Raw genomic sequence first — 22289 nt, forward strand, 5'->3', positions numbered from 1 at the left:
AGAAATGAAAAGACAAAGAATTTCCAGAATTCTGGGAGATGATTAAGTGTGTAAATTCGGGATCTAATCTGGGGTTAGATGGCAAAAGCTGTATACAAGTGTTTAGGCATAACCAGCAATATGCAAGAAGAAGGATGGCTCTCAGAGCCCATGACACCCATTCATTCCATCTTCCAAGCGCTCCCTAAAAAGGAAACGTGGGCTTAAGCACCCTCAGGTTTGGGCTGAAGCAGCCTGAACATTGCAAGGTCCAGATTCTGTGGACATCCAGACTCTCGTCCAACCCCTATCTCTGGGAGTTATACTCATTGAGCTCCATATCAGGCCCAGGGAACCTACAAGATAGGATTATGAGCAGAATCTATACATTCTTTTTTTTTAAATTAATTAATTTATGGCTGCGTTGGGTCTTCGTTGCTGCACGTGGGCTTCTCTAATTGTGGCAAGCGGGGGCTAATCTTCGTTGTGGTGTGCGGGCTTCTCATTGTGTTGGCTTCTCTTGTTGCAGAGCACAGGCTCTAGGCGCCCGGGCTTCTGTAGTTGTGGCATGCGGGCTCAGTAGTTGTGGCTTGCGGGCTCTAGAGCACAGGCTCAGCAGTTGTGGTGCACGGGCTTAGTTGCCCGTGGGATCTCCCCGGTCCAGGGATTGGACCCGTGTCGCCTGCATTGGCAGGTGGATTCTTAACCACTGCGCCAGCAGGGAAGTCCGAATCTACACATTTTTAAAATTGAGGCTCAGGATCTAAGTAACAGCAGAGACAAGATTGGAATTTTTAAACTTGTCCTTTCAGGACTTGGGGTAAAGAACAAGGATCTAAGTAGCCCTAGGTTAGGTTAGTTGTCGCTGGATCCCTCCTGGCTATGCAGGGTCTCCTGGCCAGTAGAAGTGGCAAAATAAGAAAAAATAAGAACATGATCATTATAAGGAATATCCCTGGTCTGCCCAGTTCAGGCTGAGAGCCAGGAGCTTGTAAGTCAGGCCCAAGATCAAGGCCAAGGACTGAAGCCTGTTCACATCCCTGGTCAACAATAAACACATCCACCCACTTACTCCAGTTTATACCCTACAAAGCTGCCTGCATTTTTGTGTGTCTGCTTCTGAGCTGGAGAAACGAACCTAGTTGTACCCCAGCCCTGGCCTTTTGTTACATGTGTGGGTACGCCCAAGGCCAAGAACGCAGTAGACAAGCCAATGCTGTGAAAAGACGCCAGGCTGGAGGGAGCCAGAGCCGGGCGCCTCCCTCACCTGCTGGCCCCGAGGCCCCGGGCTGGGGAGATCTTCATCGGGTTTGATCTTGGAGCGTTTATTATGTACTAGGTCGCCGGTGCTGCTCACAGCGGATTCACTCGTGGGCTTGTTCTGCGGGTCACATTGGCAGGGACAGAGACAAAAATTAAGTTCTGATCAATGAGCAGGACCACAGCTAAAACACACACACAATTCGAGAATAGCAAGCTTCTTTGGCACTAGAATGATGACAGATATGGTTCCTATTTCCAGGTAGCAGAGTTCAGAAAATGTGTTCAAAGCCAGGATATACTGAAGAAACGGTACAAATGAACTTATTTACAAAACAGAAATAGTTACAGATGTAGAAAACAATCTTATAGCTACCAGGGGAAAAGAGGGGGAGGGAGGGATAAAGGGGAGATTGGGACTGACATATACACACTCATATATATAAAATAGATAACTAAGAAGAACCTGCTGTATAGCACAGGGAACTCTACTCAATACTCTGTAATGACCTACATGGGAAAAGGATCTAAAAAGGAGTGGATATGTGTATATGTATAACTGATTCACTCTGCTGTACACCAGAAAGTAACACAGCACTGAAAATCAATCATACTCCAATATACATATATATTTTCAAAGCCAGGATATACATTCGTGAGACAGCTCTTTGTGTTTAACTCGTAAGTAGCAACTCCCTGGGGCTTTTTAAAGCTAGAGGAAAAGAGCTGGGATCCAGGCTTTAACGAACTCTAATAGTGCAGGGGAAAGGGACCGAATGGCAGCAACCCGCTCACGGGATGTATTTTGACTGAATGGGCTACAGACAGCACAGGGTCAGAGGGAAGCCCGATCAAGCAGCCTGCTTTTCCACCAAGGATGAAATGACTCTAGTGGAAGAAGCTCTCGTTTCTTGAGAAGCATACACACGGCACAAAATCTTAAGATGACAGCCCTGGGTTGGGACCACAGGCTGCAGGACGGAAGCGGTGATGATGCCACTGGCCTGTGCGTATTCATAGCTGATGTGGCCCCGTGGCTTTCCTCTACGATTCCCAAGACAGACCAGGTCATCGAGCTGTCTCTCTCACCTGTGAGGACTCGGAAGGGCCGGAGGTGACCTGGACAGGATTCAGAACCGTAGGGATGCCGGGGATAGGCCTCTGTGTCGGGAAAGTTGGGGCAGGGTGGATGAGCGGAGGGCTGTGTCCAAAGGCCGAGCCTAAGCTCTGCTGTCGGCTTAAGATCTGCTGATGCATATGGAGAGACACGGGTGCAGAAGGGTAGGTGAAGCTCAGGGCAGGGCTGCGGGGGGGAAATAAAGGGAAAACCATCATTTACACGGGACACAGAGACCAGCGCACCTTTATACCTAGTTTTTTGTCCCCAAATCGTATCAGGGCTGTGCATTTAAATTAGAAGGTAAAAATGATGGACGAACATTTCGAAACTTCCTAGAGAAAGCTGATGGCTTAGACAGGACATGCATGGGCGTTGGCACAGACACGCAGACCTGAGATAAAATTCAGCAGAACGGAAGCAAAAGGCATTGGCTCAATAACAACTATTTATTGCAATAACAAACTTTATATAACAAAGAGGATGGGTGACTACATGCTTTATAGTACTTTTCTCAGCTCCCCATCCCATATGTTCCCGCGCATGGAGCAATTCTTTTCATCTATGCTTACCCTGCACGCTTTCATATGTCTCCAGATCTTATTACAAGAAGAAAGAAAATCAATTGGTTAAATGTGTTTTGAACACCATGCTTGTCATATCACTCATTTGTTTGTAAAGATGGAAAGCTTGGTTCATCCTGAATGCCACCTAAAGAATTTCCATCAGTGCCGTCTGGTTACAGGAGCTGATGGATTAACCTCTCCTGGCTGAAATCGGTGATCAATGGGCTTTGATTGAGGAATATTCCAATGGGAAAGCATCCGCTCCCTCTGCCAGCTAAGGAGCATTAAGTGTCTATTAATGCCCATTATACATGCTAATGCCTGTCACCACTTCATTATGCCAGAGTATTTCCCAGGCTACAGGAAGTTCTGAGGAAGTCACACCATCACCTAAAGATTTCTGGACTAGTAGGCAGTGCCAAATCGTTCTCTGCACCACCATAGTTTAGGAATCCAATCCTCTTAAAAGAATGAAGCGCACTCGAGGAATTTGCCGATGGCTTTAAAAAAATGCATGAAACACTGTAATGGCATTTGTGAAAATTTCTTCCTTAAAAAATACTCAGTGGGAAAAAAAATATATATATGCGTAGATATTCTCTCCATCCTGCTGTGTAAGGTCCAGAAAGAATCAGGGTTTCTTGCAAAGTCAAAGGTAGAATTCATGCAAATTTCCCAATCTGGTGGGTTAATTACTCTTGCTGTTAAGCGCATTAACTGAGACTATAATAATTACAATAACAAAATTCAAATCATTTCAACAACTTTAAGTAATAACGCCGAAGACATCCTCCCTTCATTAATGTGACTCCACGTTTTGCCCATTTGACTACAATCCATAAAAAGGTGGTTTCAATGGGTTTACATGACTATTATTCCCTCAGAGAACCCTGCATTACAATAGCTTGCCCATTTAAGACTGAATATCATTAAGAATACCCTAGGAGAATTTCACAGGGCTTGGAGGAACTCTCCTTTCATTCTGTATTGTATTTCTTTAATAAAGGAGAGCAGAAACCTGGTGAAAACAGTCATTGTTCACAGTAAGTTAGGGAGAAATCACTAATAATATTCTGTTTCTGCAGCGCTATAGTTTCTGCCAGTGTTTCGGAAAGCAACCATGAATGATTACAGCAAGACTTAGCTAAGGTAGCTGTGTGGATGATTGATAGGGCGTTAATCAAAAGATGCATATCTGCCTCAGAATTTGTTCACAAGCTTTCTTCTAATAGCTGATTTCATGTTCACTGAGCTCTATGCCAGTTTGTCCAATTTATTTTTTGGTGTACAAGCCATTCATCAAAAAACACAATGATTTAACCACCCTCCCCCTTTCCTTTTGGTGAATGGGTATTACTAAGTGTAACTACCTTATTCCGTTCATTAAAAAAACAAAGGAAAACTAAAAGACCCCATTACACACGTATTTATAATGTGGTATGGACTTTGCACAAAACTCCATGCACCTTTCCTGAGTTTCATGAGCTTGAACGAGCAGGTGGGCTTGGGAAGGGGGCCCCTTGGGTCATGTACACCTCTCATTCTGGGGGGCCCAATATTGGGGGGCTCAAAAGAGTCAGGACTCAATTAAGAATCCAGACCATTCGAGAAAACGTTTCACAAGGCAGAAAATGCCCTCAGTTTTGTATGTAATGCAATATAGAAATGTTAATAGCCAGACGGAGCAGGTCGATTTTTACTTTTAAAATTATGTAGAAGACAAAAGGAAGGACCAGCATTGGTGCTGTAGCCCCTGTTCCCAGCTGCAAAGTCTCTGACCTCAGATGCAGGAGAGGTTGTGACAGCTTTCAACCCACGTGGGTAACATGCCCTTTTGGGGCTGCGTTTTTGCTGGTCAAACCAGGGGACAGGAATAAACCTTCCCTAAAATCCATGTCAACTATCAGATTCCAAAGGAGATGAGAACATACGGGATGGACCAGCGATTTTTAGCAGTCCCTGATTATTCATAAGGGAAACCCTCTCTCCTCTGCGTGCAAAGAGCCGGGCAACAGTGGACACAGGGGAAGACCTCGTGTCACCCCACAAGAGTGGGCGCTGCCGTCAGCTCCTGGAAGGAAGGCTGCTTGCTCCGGATTACAAAGCCTATTTAGGATCTGATGACAGAAGTTGATGTTTTTGGCTCTGTCACAGCGTCGGTGAAGGGACTGGAAGTCAGGCCGACAGCCTGCGGGGCTGTCCACGCAGCTGTGTAAGGAAGCAGCAGAGGATGGGTGATGACCAGTTACCGCAGGTGATGTCAAATAGAACAGAAAACAGTGCCGTCCTCCCAGGAGCGTGGAAAGAACCTCCGAGGACTTCCCACCGGTGTGGGGGGGGGGCGGGCAGGGGATCAGGACCACCACCCCCTGCTCTCTGACCCCAAGTGAGCTGTCTTCCTAAGCTCTGCATCCCGGTACTTGCTATGTCTTTCCAGAGGCCAGCCTAGCTGCTTCCTTTTGGCCCCTCAAATTCCAGCTTAAATGTCACCTCCTCAGACACAGGGGCCTCCTGAGCCCGAGGCCCCCATCAAAACAAGCCCCCTCTGCAGCTCCCCCCGCATGATGCTCTGTGGTTTGACACTTGTATTCTCACTGCAGGATGAGGCTCTCTGAAACCATATTCTCTCCCTCCCTCTGCAATGGAAGGTCTAGGGGATCTGGGCTCTGGTCTGTCTTGTCCCCCACTGACCCCTAGTGCCCGGAACACTGCCTGGCACGGGGCAGCCCCTTGAGATGAGTCAGCGAGTGACCGAACCACCCCCATTAGGTATGAGTCTCTTGCTGCTGCTGCAACACATCACCACAAACTTAGTTGTTTTAAAACAAAATCCGCTTGCCATCTTATAGCTCCAGAGGTCAGAATTCTCAGATGGGTGGGCAGGACTGCGTTTCTCTGGAAATCCCTGGCACCTGGCCTCTTCCCACTTCTAGAGGCTGCTTCCATCCGCGGCTCATGGTCCCACCTCAACCCGACCTCCTCCTCTGATTCCCTGTAACTCCGACACCCTCCTGCCTCCCTTTTATAAGGACCCTTGTGATTATACTAGGGCCACCTGATCATCTCCTCATCTCAAGACCCTTAACTGGACACCAACGATTACCTACTGCATGATTCCACTGGCAAGTTGAAAACTGGGGAAAACTGGGCCACACACTGTAAGTTCAGATGTGTTAAAGTCTACATGGTAACCTTTGGAGGTAACCTTTGGTGTCTAGCTTCTTTGGTCAAAATTGTATTTGTGATATCTTTTCATGTTGCTGCATTTAGTTGATCTCCAATCATTTCCTTTGCTGAATAGTATCTTAGAGTCTAAGTATAGCACGCTTGCTATGTACGCTCCTTATATGTTCTATGCACGCTCTTTTGCTGCGTCTCAGGTTGTTGTGGTTTGCTATTACACACAAAGCTGCTACGAAGACTATTAAAAAAACAAATAAACAAACAAAAACTCTTAACTGAATCACAGCTACACAATTCTTTTTGCCCTGTAAGGTGATATATTCACAGGTTCCAGGGAGTAAGATGTGGACATCTTTGGGGGCCATTATTCTGCATACCAAGCTCAGAACAGTCACTTCAAAGAAAAGCAATTTGACAACGTGTTTATAAAACAGTATAAAGGTAGTAACAGTACAAAGGTCGTCCTCTGTGCATTTTTATAGAACTTCAGCAGCTGAGGACAGACTGCTGGATTACAGAGGTCAGAATTTTTTTTGAAAAGTAAATTCTCTTTTTAGAAGCCCTGAAAAAATATATTCCTAAACAGTTCATGTATTCGTTCCATAATTTCCTAGAAATACGAAGTATTGACATTGTTGAAAAATTTCATGCATCGCTTCTGTCTCCTCTCAAGAAGGACACAGTCTAGTCTAAAACATGGTCCACCTGAGCTTTATGACCTCAAAGCCTTTACATTTCTGCTCACCCTGTTCTTTCCTCTGGATCAGTTGAAGAGCAATTAAGTTTATGTTCTGATTTTTGAATTCTCTTCACTCAACATTTAATCAAGTATAATTTTAAAAAATGTTATAGCATTTACTTCTCTTCTAGATGACTACATGAGAGATGGGATAAGTAAAAACACACGTTTATAAGAATGTGACTTGCAACTGTTAATCTATATTTAATCGATAAGATCGCTAGAAAGTGTCAGATGGCCCAGATCTTCCCAAGCAAGGTGCTAACACAGTCACCCAAAAGTAAGTGTTAGGGAGGAAAGGAAAAAGAAGTGCCAAGGTGATAAAGTCTGAGGAATACAGCCCCGGGGTTCCCTGGAACTGTTTAATACTTGAATGTGTGTTCCAAATGTCCCACCCCTGATATGGTTTGTAGCAACGTTTGGAGGAGTTTTTAGAGACTAGTGTTCCTCACAGAACACTTGGAGAAACAGTCTTCTAGGACAACAGTTAGAACAGTCTGCAATAACCTATATGGGAAAAAAATCTAAAAATGAATATATGTATATGTATAACTGAATCACTGTGCTGTACACCTGAAACTAACAACATTGTAAATCAACTATACTCCAATAAAATTTTTGAAAAATTATAAAAGGAAGAAAAAAGAAAGCCAGAATAAATTAATTCAAATGTTAATCTGTCCTGTATTTTTCTAAAAAGCAGAAAATGAGAAAAATGTGGATTTTCGATCTCTGACTATAGTGTGTGTGGTGTCCTCAACCACCAAGTATAATTTTTACCCATCAAAACCGATTTATGGCTACTGAAGTCTTAGTTTTATAAAATACCTTAAAGGAGCACTCGTTACATGGTAGGCAGTGACTTGGGGACAGAACTCTAAATAAGGATAACTACTGAGGTCAATTTCCCTTTTATTCTTTGCTCTGAGCTGAGTTAAAAGTGATCAGCAAATCGCTGTCTGAGTGGGAACTATTTCTTCTAGTTTCCAAGAATTTAATGTTAAAATTCCCAAAGTCTGAATCGTTAAGAAAGTTTTTTTTTTGTTGTTGTTGTTGTCTTGCGGTACGCGGGCCCAGCCGCTCCGCGGCATGTGGGATCTTCCCAGACCCGGGGCACAAACCCGTGTCCCCTGCATCGACAGGCAGACTCTCAACCACTGCGCCACCAGGGAAGCCCAAGAAAGTTTTGATGTATTTATTCTCCATCACAAATCCGAAGTAATGTTTTGTCAATACACTTTTCAAACTGGGGTCAAATTTTGCAAACCGGGTCTTATTTCTGAATATTGCAGTAAATAGCCCAGTAACCCCTCCCTTATCTGGAACTTTTCTGTCTGGGAATCTCAACAACTATGCGCAATCTGGTTGAAAACTGGGGTGTAATTAGAAAGACAGGATGTTAAACAACTAAAATAAACATCATAATATGTTTAACTGAATAAGTGAATCAATTTGCTATACAGCAGTAATTAACACAACATTGTAAATCAAATATACTTCATTAAAAAATTTTTTTTAAATAAAAAATAAATATCGTAAAATCCACACACTCATTCATTAATTCAACGAGTTTTAGCTGAGTACTTTCTACAGATACCTTTTATATATCCAAAGAATAAAATAATTATTTGTAACCGGAAAGTTACATATTAATTATAATCAATACATACAACTTTGAGATCTATAATCATGCTTGACTTTCACAACATTATTTTTTTCACACCAAGGAAGTGATGTGCGTCAATATTTGTACAGAACCTCTCTGATCAATCTGTAAATTCACATTTAATTAGAGAAATGCTATATTAGTGGGGGACACTAAAAGTTCATACTGAAGAAGATCATTTGTTAAGATGTATTCAACCCTACTATACATACAGGCATTTCAAAGTCATTAATATTCAAGTCAAAAAGATAAAAAGCAATTAAAATAGCATGCGAGACAAACCTGAAATGTATTTTAAAAACACTTCAGGAACTCTGCATATGGCGGAGGGTAAGAGGATGGGGGATGGGCTGGATAACTTAATACCAGTACAATAAATAAAGCAGCATGATGTGGGCTTCTGTAGTCCTTCATATTGGGAGGGCAGATAGAGCCAATTACAATATCGAAGAGATCTGTTTCTAACTAAAAGTGAATGTAAAAAAACTCGGGGGAATTCCCTGGCGGTCCAGCAGTTAGGACTCTGCGCTTCCACTGCAGGGGGCACGGGTTCCATCCCTGGTCAGGGAACTAAGATCCCACATGCCGTTCAGCATGGCCAAAAAAGAAAAAAATAAATCGGAAGTATAAGAAAGATGGCGAGGGCTTCCCTGGTGGCGCAGTGGTTGAGAGTCCGCCTGCCGGTGCAGGGGACACGGGCTCGTGCCCCGGTCCGGGAGGATCCCGCATGCCGCGGAGCGGCTGGGCCCGTGAGCCATGGCCGCTGAGCCTGCGCGTCCGGAGCCTGTGCTCTGCGGCGGGAGAGGCCACAGCAGTGAGAGGCCCGCGTACCACAAAAAAAAAAAAAAAAAAAAAAAGAAAGATGGTGAGAGGATGGATCACCCAGCCACCGAATGCTTACAGGTAAAAGTTTCTATTTTATTGTTTAATGACGTCAATCCACATGGCATTTACCCATTTTCTAAAAAAAAAAAAAAAAAGAAATCATAGCTTTTCCTTAGAGCTGCATGTAACATCTCCTTCCACTGAGCCTCAGTGCTGGGGTTCCTCTGTGCTAATGTGGGGAAGGATGAGGGACGTTGCCGGGAACTCAGCCGAAAGGCTCATCATCAGTTTCCAGGTTCATCTCCGGAACCCCTCCCTGACCTGGAGGACCAGGCATGGAGCTGGGCTGGCCTGAGACGGATGAGAGAATTAAACCAGAGCAGAGCCCAGACATGGGTGGTCACAGGAAGGCCTGAGTCACAAAGGCACCATCTCTCACCCAAAGTGAAAAGGAGTGAAGAGTATGTGGCAGCTATAGATTCTTAGGAAATGTTTTAAATGTAAAATCAATGCTAACGACCTATGAACACATTTTTTTTTCAACTGCTCTAGTTGGGCAGTTTTCTTCAGAAGTGAATTTTTAAGACTTCCTTAAAAGAAACTCATGTGATGCTTTTATAATGTATTTCTTCAGGTCGGGCATTGGGATTAAGAAACTTCATGCTGCAGTCTAAATGTCCATCAACAAATGAATAAATAAAGAATATGTGGTATATATACACAACGGAACACTACTCAGCAATGAAAAAGAATGAAATACTACCATGTGCAGCAACATGGATGGACCTACAGATTATCATACTAGGTGAAGTAAGCCAGAGAAAGACAAATATCATCTGATATCACTTATATGTGGAATATAAAACATGCTGACACAAATGAACTTATCTACGAAACAGAAACAGACTCATAGGCATAGAGAACAAATTTATGGTTGCCAAAGGGGAAAGAGGGAGAGAAGAGATAAATTAGGAGTTTGGGATTAACATATACACACTACTATATATAAAATAGGTAAACAACAAGGACCTACTACTACATAACCCAGGGAACTCTACTCAATATCTTGTAATAACCTATAATGGAAAAGAATCTGAAAAAGAATATATATACACAAATGTATAACTGAATCACTTTGCTGTATACTTGAAACTAGCACAACATCGTAAATTAACTATACTTTGATAAAAGAGAAAAAAAAAACTTCATGTTACGATTAACCCAGTTTTCTATAGGCTGACGAATCCAATGACGCTATTTCCTTTTCAGTGTCCCATCTCTCCTATTTCTTGTTCACGAAACCAGTACTGGAGGTGAAGTCAGGCCACAGTCCACACTGTAACACAGGGGCCCCCAAATTTCAGAAACTGGCTTCAAGAAAAGAGAGAGGAAGGGGGAGCAGGAGGCATCTAATCAAAACCAACTTTGTGGTTACTTTGTGGTTGTCATCCTAACGAGGTCGTCCACTTGCTGGTTCCAGCTGTGGAATTTACTGTACAACAGCTGCCATTCAGAGGAAGAACAATTCTTCCCAGTTTTGCAGAGAACAGGCCAACAGCCATTATCATCTGTATACATGTCGGTAGAGGGACACACACGCATGCACGTGCTTCTATTTGAAAGTAAAAAAGGAAAGCTTCCACGTCCATCCATAAAAGCCCCCCGGGGCAAGTTCATTGGAAAACCCAGCAGCCTCGGAAGAAGTAATGAGCACACACATAAAGACCCACACACTCACAAAATGAGTTAAGTATCATCCCAATGTTTACACCGAGGCATAGGCACTCTGTCAATATTGCTTTGGACAAAAATACATGAGGCTTTATAGGATGCAAGAGTCCTAAAAGGCTTTAAAAGCTGGGCTGCCACTAAACAGCCAAAACCTCCAAGAACATAAATAGCAGTAACACAGTCTCCAGTGAGATTTGGCCTGAAGCACCCAAATCATGTAACTGGTCAGTCATGTAGACATGGTCAGAAAAAGCATCACCAACGTTTTAAAAACATCGCCAGACATTATTCTATGCCTCTTATAAATAGCATTTCCTTCCGATCCTTTTAGTCGTACCTCCCACTGGAGGATTTTTAAGAGAGAAGGAAATAAGGGGAACAGAAGAGGAAATTCAGTTAGATCTGGCAGTTTCCCCCTCGTAAGCAGGTGAGCGCCTTTGATTCAGCCCGTGAAACTCCCTGGTCCTTAAAACAATGCAGCCTCACCGGGGCCTTGAAGGCTTCCTATGGTTCTGGGATCAGCGGTCCACCCTGCTCACGGTCTGGCCCTGCCCACCTCCAACCTTGTGCTGATTGGAGGCCTTTCCCTTCCGTGAGTTCCGTGAGGACAGGAATCGTGTCTCTCATTCATCTTTGCAGCCCTCACGTCCTGCACAGCAACCAGCACACAGCTGAGTGGGCAGTCAAATATTTGGGAAATGAAGGAGTAACAGATTAAATGGAAGACCACCTCAAACCAATGGCCACACCTGGCAGTAAATGAAAACTATCCTTTTTAGTGAGGATTCATTATTTTCACTGATTCTAGGGGAAGAGAAGGTTGTCTCGTAGTTTTTAGAAGATGCAGTCAGAGAGTTTCAAGGACCCTGGTCATTTGGCTGTGGGTTCATCTATTCTTTGATGTTTCCCACCCAAGTCATCTCGTGTTGTTTGTCTGACATGAATGAGTTGACTCATGGCAGGTAACAGCGCAGAGTCAAGCTGCTGTGGAGGCTGAGGTGATTCCTACCATCCTCAGGAAGTGGCACTGGACCTGCCAGATGCATCCTGACTCCAGGGCCTGATGTCTGGGAGGGCTGATGCTGTGCAGAAGGAAAGACCCCTGCTCTCTGGTCACCGGGCAGAGCTGGTCAGTGCTAGCCACAGAAAACACGCACTGATTTGTGAAGCTGTGCTCTGGGCACTCAGCTCTCATCTTCATTGAGATGTCTGTCCTGGCCGAACCAGACCTGAAACTACTAAGGATATGAAGCCATCTTCATTTTCGCCGCTAAACCCAAAGTGAGAAAGCTGTAACTGGTGGGTTAGAAATGAATAGATTATTCATTTCTTCATTCCCTTTACTTTTGCCAGAAGATGGAAGATGAGGGTCAGTTGAAACACTTTCTCCTCCCATGGGCGCTCGATTTCTAGGGGAAGGTATTAGCAGAGGTCAAACTATTTCTAATTTAACGCCATTAACTGGATATTTATAATACTAGCCTTAACCAGAGAGGGTGGGGCTTACAGGCTGTATTTGATAAATGTGACTCAGCTAGTCTTAGACAGGGGTCTTCAGGGTGATGGAGAAGTTAAAACTTTTTGAGACCGTTAACTATTTCACAACATCCTTTTAAGTGCATGGAGTTATTTTTTTGAATGATGTTCTCAGTTATGATATAAAAAAGACTTTTGCTATACATTTGGACAACATGTTTTAATAAGTTAGCCATAATCAAGTACTATGTTTTAAGATGTAGCTAGGCTTTTGTCAATAAATATGTGCTTTACATGGAATTCTTATAGCAGTCTGAATTATTAAGTAAATATATAAACATAAGAACCATATATAGACTGAAGATGGACATTTGCTTTTCTATCCCTTTATTGTGTGTCCATCCCTCTGTATCTCCATATATCTATCAACCTATGGATATACATATACTATCCATATACACTATAACCTTCTGAAAGCCAGCATTATTCATCCACCACACGGAAACTTCCTTTTAATAAGGAGGGCGATTAGAATTCTAATGGCTCATTAAAGAGCTCCTTCATTTATCCACTCCAGAAATATTTGTTGAGTGGTACCAAGGTGACAGGGCCCAGATGCCGTGAGGTGGGAAGTGTGGCCATGAACAAAACATACACAGTCCTAGATCTTCTGGCATTTGTATTCTAGTAGAGGGAGACATATAGCAACTACCAGATGAGCAAGTAAATAGGAGAACTTCAAACAGTGGTCCCCACTATTACCAGCCTCTCAGAGAATAGCATTTGAACTGGGATACACGTGTGAAGGAGATTTTTTTAGAAAACTGAATGTGAGTCATTACACACTGAAAAACATCTTTAGAAACTGACCCCATGACTATATGCACTGACAACACGAGAAGCAGATTAGGATTAGAAAACATGCAAGTGTGCAAGTCAAACGTGTTTGGGGCAAATTAAAAAGCAAGGAATTGGAGGGCTGGTCCTCTTGCAAAGACCCTCCGTGATGATGCATAAAACGAGAATAACACTACGCTTTCCAAAACTGCTGTCAGATGAAAACAGTGAGCGCATCTTGTGCCTACTGTGTCCCTGGGTACAAAGCAGAGATGAGATGCACTCCTGTATCCTTCCCTCTTGAGAAAGTTACCCTTTGTAGATTTCTTCATGCTGCTTCCTTTCCCGTCAGCCACCGGTCCTACCACTTACTGAGGAGTCCTCCAGTCGGTCTTTAGATTTCACAAAGTGAAACTTGGAACCGAGCAAGTGAAGCACTAACGCTACTCCAGCTAAAGGACTGGCAGGTGGTGCCGGTCGTAATTCTTCTAATTATTGTATTGTTCCAGCAAGCCGATCTCATCTTGGGTTATCTGTATTGCTTTATATGCATCAGAAGCTACATCTTATCCTAGCACACAGGGGCTGTGTATTGAAGAATGAGAGGTCAGATTGCAAGAGAGAAGACAGACCGGTGAGGCGCTGAAGGCAAGAAAGACCTGTGTGCCCAACGGCCCTGGCCACCTGACTGCAAATGGGTCTCCTGGGGCCTGACTGGACTTAGGAATCTCTGCTTCCAGCTCAAATGAGAATAATCAGATCTGTGGTAGCTCCTCGGAGGCAGGGGACAATGATTATTCCAAGTCAGGATACTGACAGTCTCTCAAGGACTGGTACTAGATTACCTGGGAAAGGTGAGGAGATGAGGAAACAGGTGAAGATGCTAGGGTAAGAATAAAGATAGCACTGAGACTATCTGTGTACCGCTTTCTAATCTAAGTCCTGTAGAGGCTGTGAAAAGTCATGGTAGCTGGGCAGAGAGCAGAAGGGAAGAAAAAACAAAAGAGAAAGGAACGCTCACAAAGTGATTCCGTGTGAATATCATTCCTGTGACTTTCACTGTGTACCTCATTTCCACCACTTTGATGCTATGACTTCTAGTCGAGCCACATAATAATGATATGATTTCAGCAAATTGAGATAAGGTCTATGGCAATCTATGAGCCCAGGGAAATTTGCCAGGAGTGCCGAACAGCCAGGCCATGGTTTGGAGATGGGCGTACTTCCTCGGAGCCAGATTGGGGTGATCACGTTGGGGGTAGCATGGCCAGGCCCTGGTAGCTCATCCTCTGGATGGACCATCAGGGGCAGTTCTCCTGCGGCTCTGCCCGTGGGCAGGGGTCTTCATCCAGGCCCTGCCCATACACACCAGCTTTAATAAAAGGTACCCCTTTCCTCTACAGTGGCTGTCTTGTCTGTAGTTTACAAATGTGAAGACTGAATTTCAGAGCCTACAGGCAAGTAAGGTCTGCACAGCTGGTGGCAAAGCTGGAATCTGACTACAGTTTTGCCCGACTCTAAAGCCTACCTTCGTGACTACATCGGCTAATCCTGAAACAATCCCCTCTATAAGTACGGACTGCTATCATACAAGCAGAGTTATTTGTTCTGTTCCGTGCTTCCACACTTTTCTGGACATATTAAAAGACAGATACTGCAGAAAATGACATCGTATCAAAATGGGGATTTATAATATTTATAATATTATTTATAATATTTAAACGTTAACTTGCCTGCCAAGGAGGATTGCTCATAACTGAACAAGCAAAGAATTAAAACCGTAATGGAAACATTAAGGACAAAAAATAATGGTATTCATCATTTCTAGTAAATATGGTATGTGACTATTGCTAACACATTTTTTTTTTTTCTGGACTGTTAGGGTTTCCCTAATACGTATATTCATCATGGAAGACCCATCAATTCCTTTAGACTAAAAACCCTTCTGTCGCCTTTTCTTTCTTCTTCCCAATGCACACTTTTCCCCCGTGAGACAAGACTCACGTCTGGTCTTTTTTCTCTTTTTTTGGTCATGTCTCACGGTCTGTGGGACCTTAGTTCTCTGACCAGGGATCGAACCCACACCCCCTGCAGTGGAAGTGTGGAGTCCTAACCACTGGACCGCCAGGGAAGTCCCACGTCTGTTTTTTTTAATTTCTGTCCCTGTCCTTGCAAGTGTGCCCAAATCAGGTACAAAGGTGGTTTTCCCTCTCGGGAGCTATAACTAGTAAGAAGCTAAAAAGATCGCCATACTCACTGTCTCCAGGAAGGGGATTTCATTCCTGTATAACTACTATTTCTCTAAATGGGCTGCTAACTGATGTCTGCAAAATAATTCTTTTCGGCCCAATAACTGGCTCTGGAACTCGTCGTAGTGAAATGTGACCTGCATCCGCATCCCGGGTCCTCCCCGGTGTCCTGTTGCAATGCTTCCTTGTAGGTGGTCAGTACTGCAAACGCAAGGCGCACGTGACCAGCGACGTGTTATTAAAGAAACACATCATGGATTTGGGGAAGATACATACCTGATTGCACTTGCAGATAAGTGACCGTAGGAGCCACTTGCTGAAGAGCTGCTGCGGGAATTATTGAGAATGGTGACCAAGGAGTTGGGAGACGTCCTAATCATGGTCTGAAGGTCAAAGCTATGATCGGACAGTGGTGATATGGACAGTGTACGTTTTCGGCTTGGCCTGGCTGACAGCCGGGGGCTGGGGAATCTGGTGCCTGTTGTATAAACAAAACAGAACCTGATTACCTGTGGCTGGACTCCGTACCCATTATCTGTTCCGACTACCCCGCGCGGAAGAAGTGAAGGATAAGAAGCCGGCGACTGGCGTTGACAAGTACCTCTCTCCTCCCACTTGTGATCTACTGGGTACAATTGAGGAAATTAGGGAGAAATATGTATCTTCCAGGGGCCTACCTCAGGGGAGCTCTGTTTATTAATGTGCAGACAAAATGATAAATTGCTAAACAAAAGGGAGAGACTTTTTATGTGTTCTCCCTCTCATTTTCAGTGATTTATGAATCTGACAGCTGCTTAGATATGCTCATCATTAATTCACCGCCAGCGACAAAGACAGTGGTTCCCACAGTCGCACCGCACTCCACCCTCCCCAACGCAATGCACACCGTTTTAAGGCAATGAGCCGAAGGAAAAAAATGAATTAAAGTATCCTAAGATTTAAAAAATCCAGCTTAGTTATGCCCGCATTTCCCCATGATTTCTGTAGTTATCTGATCCACGGAATACTTACGGCTTTACTGACAAAACTGATAAATACGTTATCCTAAATTAATGGTTCTCGATGGGGGCGGGGGGCAATGTTGCCCCCAGGGGACATGTGACAACATCTGGAGATATTTTGGTTATCACAACTCACGGGGTGCTAGAAACATCTAGAGGCCAGGGAAGCTGCTGCACACCCGGGAATGGGCAGGGCGGCCCCCCGCCATGAAGAATCGTCTGGCACCCGTAGCGCCGAGATGGAGGAACGCTGCCCTCAATTCCCCATAATCTATACAGCCTAAGTCCCAAGAAACATTTAAAAGCTTGGGACGTGGTTTGTTTACAGATTTTCCAAGGTTGGGGGAGAAAAACCCTGCAAGCATTATAATAAGATAACATGAGTCAATTTTAAGCCTCTGCTTATTAGATCAATCAATCAATTGATTAATTAATTCTCTGCATTTATAAGAGTTTTGAGACTTCAAGAAGATTCCACTGATGAAGTTCTATTCTGGAGGTTAGTAACTCACACTTAAACACCTGCCAAATTAATACAATGCTTTTTACATGGAGAGTTAAAAATTAAATGTCCATTTGCCTTCAATTAGGTAGATGGTAGAGATTTGAATTAGGGCAGAGCTATGAATGTGGCCCACAGGCCCACTCCTGCCTTTTCTAAGGTCACATTTATATTACAGAGTCATCAAACTAAAGTTTAATGACAGAATGAGAATATAATACCACTAGGTAAGAGGAAAATCAAACATGATACTTTTAAGAGATAACGGAGGGTTTCTATTTCAAAGCATGTGTACACCTGCTTACAGGGACATGGCTATTTTGGGGTCCCCAGGAAACTGAAGTAGAAGGTAAGCCTTCTTTATAGAAAAAAGTCTAGGCACTTGGTCTCCAGAAAACTCACTGGGAATATTTTCTTCACCAGAGACGGACCTTGATACAAGGTAACAATCCAACATATGCTTTGAGATAATTTGATGAAGTGTAATAGATGAATATGAAAGACTCTATAGATAATATTGTAGAGATGAATAGATATACTTTATAGTGAATAAAAAATAAATCACAAACTGGAACTTAGTACCATCCATGTATATGAAACTGGAAAACCAACCTGAATGACAAATGTAGTACCTACTCAAAGCTTTCTTTCAGGCGCATTGAAAATTGAATTTCTTCATTTAGAATAGTTTCATTACCAACCTGATTTAGGCCATGTTTGTACAAAAATAACAATCCCACTATGTTCACAGCTCTTAGTATTTAAACCAGCATCTTACTTTTATTATGGCATCTGCCTTACACATAAATGTCTCATTTTTACTCACTATGAGAGGCTAATTTCATCATAAAAGTTTTTCAATGAAGAAATGCATTCCACTTCCAAAGGATTCCAAGGACAAACCAGACTTCTGGTCAGTTTCCATATCATCCTCGAGAGTAATCATTCTCAGTGGGGTTCAGTGATCCCTGGCAGAGTTAGAAGTAACAGGACATTCCAGATAGAGCTGATTTCCTGATTTTTAAAAAAACACTAAATAGATAAGGAGGCCGTCTGAGGGCTATAAAACACCAGAGGCCTATATCCCCATCACATCATCCAAAGACAGAGCCCAGGGCCTGGCTTCATCCCTTCCATGGAAGCCTCCAGGTTGCCCAGGGCCTGGATGGTCCGGCTCTTCTGCTTTTCCCTCCAAGATGGGTACTTATTTAAGTCAGTTTCCACCAGTATAAAGAGCATGGTTTTCATGAGTGTCTAGGATTTCTCTAGGATATTCCTTATAGGGATTATTTGCTCTCCTGTCTTTAAAGGTCACTAGAATCCCAAAAGGTAGATAGAATTAGAGCCATAAAACAGACTTGTTCGTTCTAACGTGCAACACATAAATACTCTATCCTGAAGCTGGCTGAAACCCAGGTAGGCCCATTGTTGGCACATTTAAAAGTCAGGTGCTCATCTGAATCCAGTTGTTTGCCGTTTCTGCTAATGGAAGAGTCCTGAAGAGCTGTAACAGTGGATCAGAATGACCAGCTCGATCCCAGTTTGCCTCTGGTTTTGCTACTGCAGAGCCCATGTAGGAATTTACAGTCATTTCACTCCTCCCTTGAAAAAGTCTCCTATGATTTAAATTTAAAACATAACATTCTGGTTATGTTCTATTAAACTAAATGCTATTTCAGCTATTTTAGAGCGCAGGGATATAGTACTTTACACACTTTCCAACCCTTTATTATGCTCTTCCCAACCCCCTAACAACGAAGCATAGAAGGAGAAAGTTGTCAGCATCTGGGGCAGTGATTTGGGGTCACCTGTTGAAAGCAACAGCTAAACTACGAGGTGTGGATTTCAAAACTGCTGAAAGAGAAGTGGCCCAGTTCTTCACGGATCATACGGCTTCCTTCTTAAATCTAAGCCCGAGCATTCTTACTGTTCCAACACAGATCTCTCCTATCTGGCTTTCTGTTAATTGTTTTGTTTCTCTATTCTAATAAAAGATTCTGACAAAGAAAAAGGAGATTTCGTTTTATGTGATGAATGATAGGACATCTAAATTCCTAGTTAATGACAATCAATTTACCACATACTCTGGCAAATTAAAATGCCTTTAATTAGTTTTTACAAAGTAAAAGGGTAGCTTCATCCTTTATTTAGATAAAAACTGCCATTGCCTGACTAAACACATTCTCATCAAACAGAGAAGGTAATATGGGCTGACCTTTCAAGGAGTCCCTCTTATTTTAATTCTTTATTTGCAGATTTTTAAATAACTAATTTGCATAATAACACTCAACTTTTTTTCCCAATAATCCCTAATTGAAACGTGGTTATGATGAATCTGAAATGGAAACTCTCTCTTCTACAAAGCGGAAAACAAGATCCCTGCGGAAGATGTAACACATTTCTCTTACTCTGTGTGTGGTAATGAGCTCCCCATTGGAAACCCACCCAAGCTGTGTTCGTATGTAACACAGCTAAGTTAGTTCATGACACTAAGGGGACCAAGGCTGTAGATTTTATGCCCTGTGGACCAATCATTTTCTCTCTATTCTAAATCTGAGAACTGAATTATCAACCACTAATAGAGAGTAGACCAAGGTCCACCCATTGTCACAGAAGAATCCAAATAGACCCTACATGGAAAATCACAAATTAATCACTGCTACTAGAAGAAACAAACAAAACCTCGAGCATATGTCCTACTCAAACTCATATTGTCGTTGTATTCAAAGGGTTTCGTTATGTACACCTTGTATGATGTTTCAGGTTCAATTCCTGGCACCTGGCAAATGGATGTGGACTTAAAGAATCCAAATAAATAAGAACTCTTGGATGTTCTGAAAAATGATAATCATAGGCTCTTGTTTATATGTCTAGAGAAGTGACACAAAGGACTCGTCATAAGCCTTAAGGGACCCAAAAGAAAGTGATATAAAGTACAACCAATGATCCCATTTTCTTCCACTGCTAGGTAGAGGGCTAAAAGTAGCCCTTCCCGATGTGGAAATGTTTTCCTTTTTCCTATGTAAAAGGTCTCAGTGAGACAGATTTTTTTAATGTAAAGAAAACATATGGAAAATAAGAAAAAAAATAAATCAATGAAAAATGTAAAACCAAGTATAGGTCTCTTTTTTAGTTAATTTATAAAGCATAAAATTTATAAAACCAAGGAATGACTGGATGAAGCACATTCATCTAATCAAACACGTTCCCTTATTCTGCTACCAAGACAATCAGGGCTGACTAGCTTTTTGTGTATCTGCCAAATTACCATCGCCTGTATCTTCCAAGCGGGAGTCTCAGGATGGCTACATCTGTGGAAGCTTCCTGGGAAACCAAGGCAACCAGAGTCCCAAATATTGGTGGTTCCTCCTCCTCCTCTGGTTTGAAAAGTTAGGTCATCAACCCATCTTTGTATCTTCCTCTCCCTTTCATGAGTTAGCTTGGCCACGCCCAGGACTACAGAAGAGGGACCCGCCACTTACTGTCCATGGCATGAAGATACTCCATGTGGATGGCCCCTGCGCCGGCGGTGGCAGCGGAGGGGATGATGTCTGCATAGGGACTGCGCTGGCCGGCTAACAGAGCCATCTGATGATAGTATTCCGCTGGGCTGACTCCAGCGTGGGGGGCTGGATGGAAGAGGAGACAAGAAAACATGGTTACTAGTTGAAAGAAGGCCAAAAAGAAGCTTTTCCTGAGACATCCCAAAGTCAATTCGCCATGCAGCTCACATCAGCCATTCCTTTTATGGTTCTTTCTAGGAAAACTTCCTGAACTCAAATCGTGCTTTCACTGAAGTCTCCCAGATATCACTGATTCGAAAAGAAAACTGAAGGAAAAGAACAGAAAAAATAAAATACATGATAAAACTTTCGAGGTGAGTTTTAAGAATCACCAGTAATTCCAAATGATTAAATTGTATTGAGTTGGCCAAAAAGTTCATTCGGGTTTAAGTAAAAATAAAAGACATTCTTCATTTTCACCAAGAACTTTATTGAACAACGTATTCATTAACCAAACGAACTTTTTGGCCAACCCAATATATGTGTGCATGTATCTGTACACTCATTCCCCTATGTTGCTCCCCAAAATAGAAGTGTCTTGGGAAGATCCCACATGCCGCGGAGCAACTAAGCCCGTGCGCCACAACTACCGAGCCTGCGTGCCACAACTATTGAAGCCTGCGCGCCTAGAGCCCGTGCTCTGCAACAAGAGAAGCCACTGCAATGAGAAGCCCGTGCACTGCAATGAATAGTAGCCCCTGCTTGCCGCAACTAGAGAAAGCCCGCACGCAGCAATGAAGACCCAACGCAGCCAAAAATAAATAAATAAATAAATAAATAATCTTTTTTAAAAAAGGTGTCATATCAAATCACTGTATGCGCACAGTTATTTTTCCACATTTCTTACAGTAGTAAACAACTTAGATAACCATGACGTCCTTCACGACATACTTAACATACATCCCTAAGCCTTCTGGCAGGATGGTCTGAGTCAGCTCTCAGGGACTGGAGGACCCTGGGTCACGAGTGGAAAAGGCAGCACAGCTGGCTTTACTAACACATGACGGTGGCAAGCTGCAATTTTGTGTTCCATAATTTTAAAGCTCTTTTTTTTTCTCTTTTTTCCATTACAAAATCAAAAAGAAACACACCTATTAATCTGGAGCAATTTACTGGCAAGCGTCAGCTCTATAGCAGTGGGATAATGATCGGTTTCTGCACGCCAATTTATGTGCCAAAGCTGCAGGACGCTGTAGCAGTTCTGAGGGTGGTCTCCAAATACACTAAGATGTGGATGCAAATCCCAACTCCACCTCTTACAGCTTCACAGGAAGCTGCTGGAAGCAGTGAAGGCAATGGTGCATGGAGAGTGCTTAGCACATAGCATTCGATCAATACAAGCTAACTTTATCATTATGATGTAGAAACACTAGCATTCTAGTGATAGGTCTGTGTAGGCTTTACATTTGTGTCCATATACTTTTTAAGTTTTTTACTGAAGTATAGCTGATTTACAATGTTGTGTTAGTTTCAGGTGTACAGCAAAGTGATTCAGTTATACACACAAACATATATATTCTTTTTCATATTCTTTTCCATTATAAGTATTACAAGGTATTGAATATAGTTCCTTGTGCTATACAGTAGGTCCTTGT

At 42.9% G+C, this 22289-nt stretch overlaps 1 protein-coding gene across 1 annotated transcript in view; it reads right to left on the minus strand.

Annotated features, from left to right (window-relative positions):
* GLI3 (GLI family zinc finger 3) overlaps positions 1-22289 on the minus strand; it is a gene marked incomplete at its 5' end in the record, with an annotated part of 269299 nt that overhangs the window by 65729 nt on the left and 181281 nt on the right. Inside the window, 4 exons of the mRNA XM_079711110.1 lie at positions 1247-1360; positions 2329-2542; positions 15905-16106; positions 20614-20760. Of these exons, the coding sequence (XP_079567236.1) occupies positions 1247-1360; positions 2329-2542; positions 15905-16106; positions 20614-20760 (677 nt within the window). The remainder of the gene's footprint in view (positions 1-1246; positions 1361-2328; positions 2543-15904; positions 16107-20613; positions 20761-22289) is intronic.

The sequence above is a fragment of the Hyperoodon ampullatus genome (assembly GCF_949752795.1).
Source record: "Hyperoodon ampullatus genome assembly, chromosome: 9".
Taxonomy (NCBI): domain Eukaryota; kingdom Metazoa; phylum Chordata; class Mammalia; order Artiodactyla; family Ziphiidae; genus Hyperoodon; species Hyperoodon ampullatus.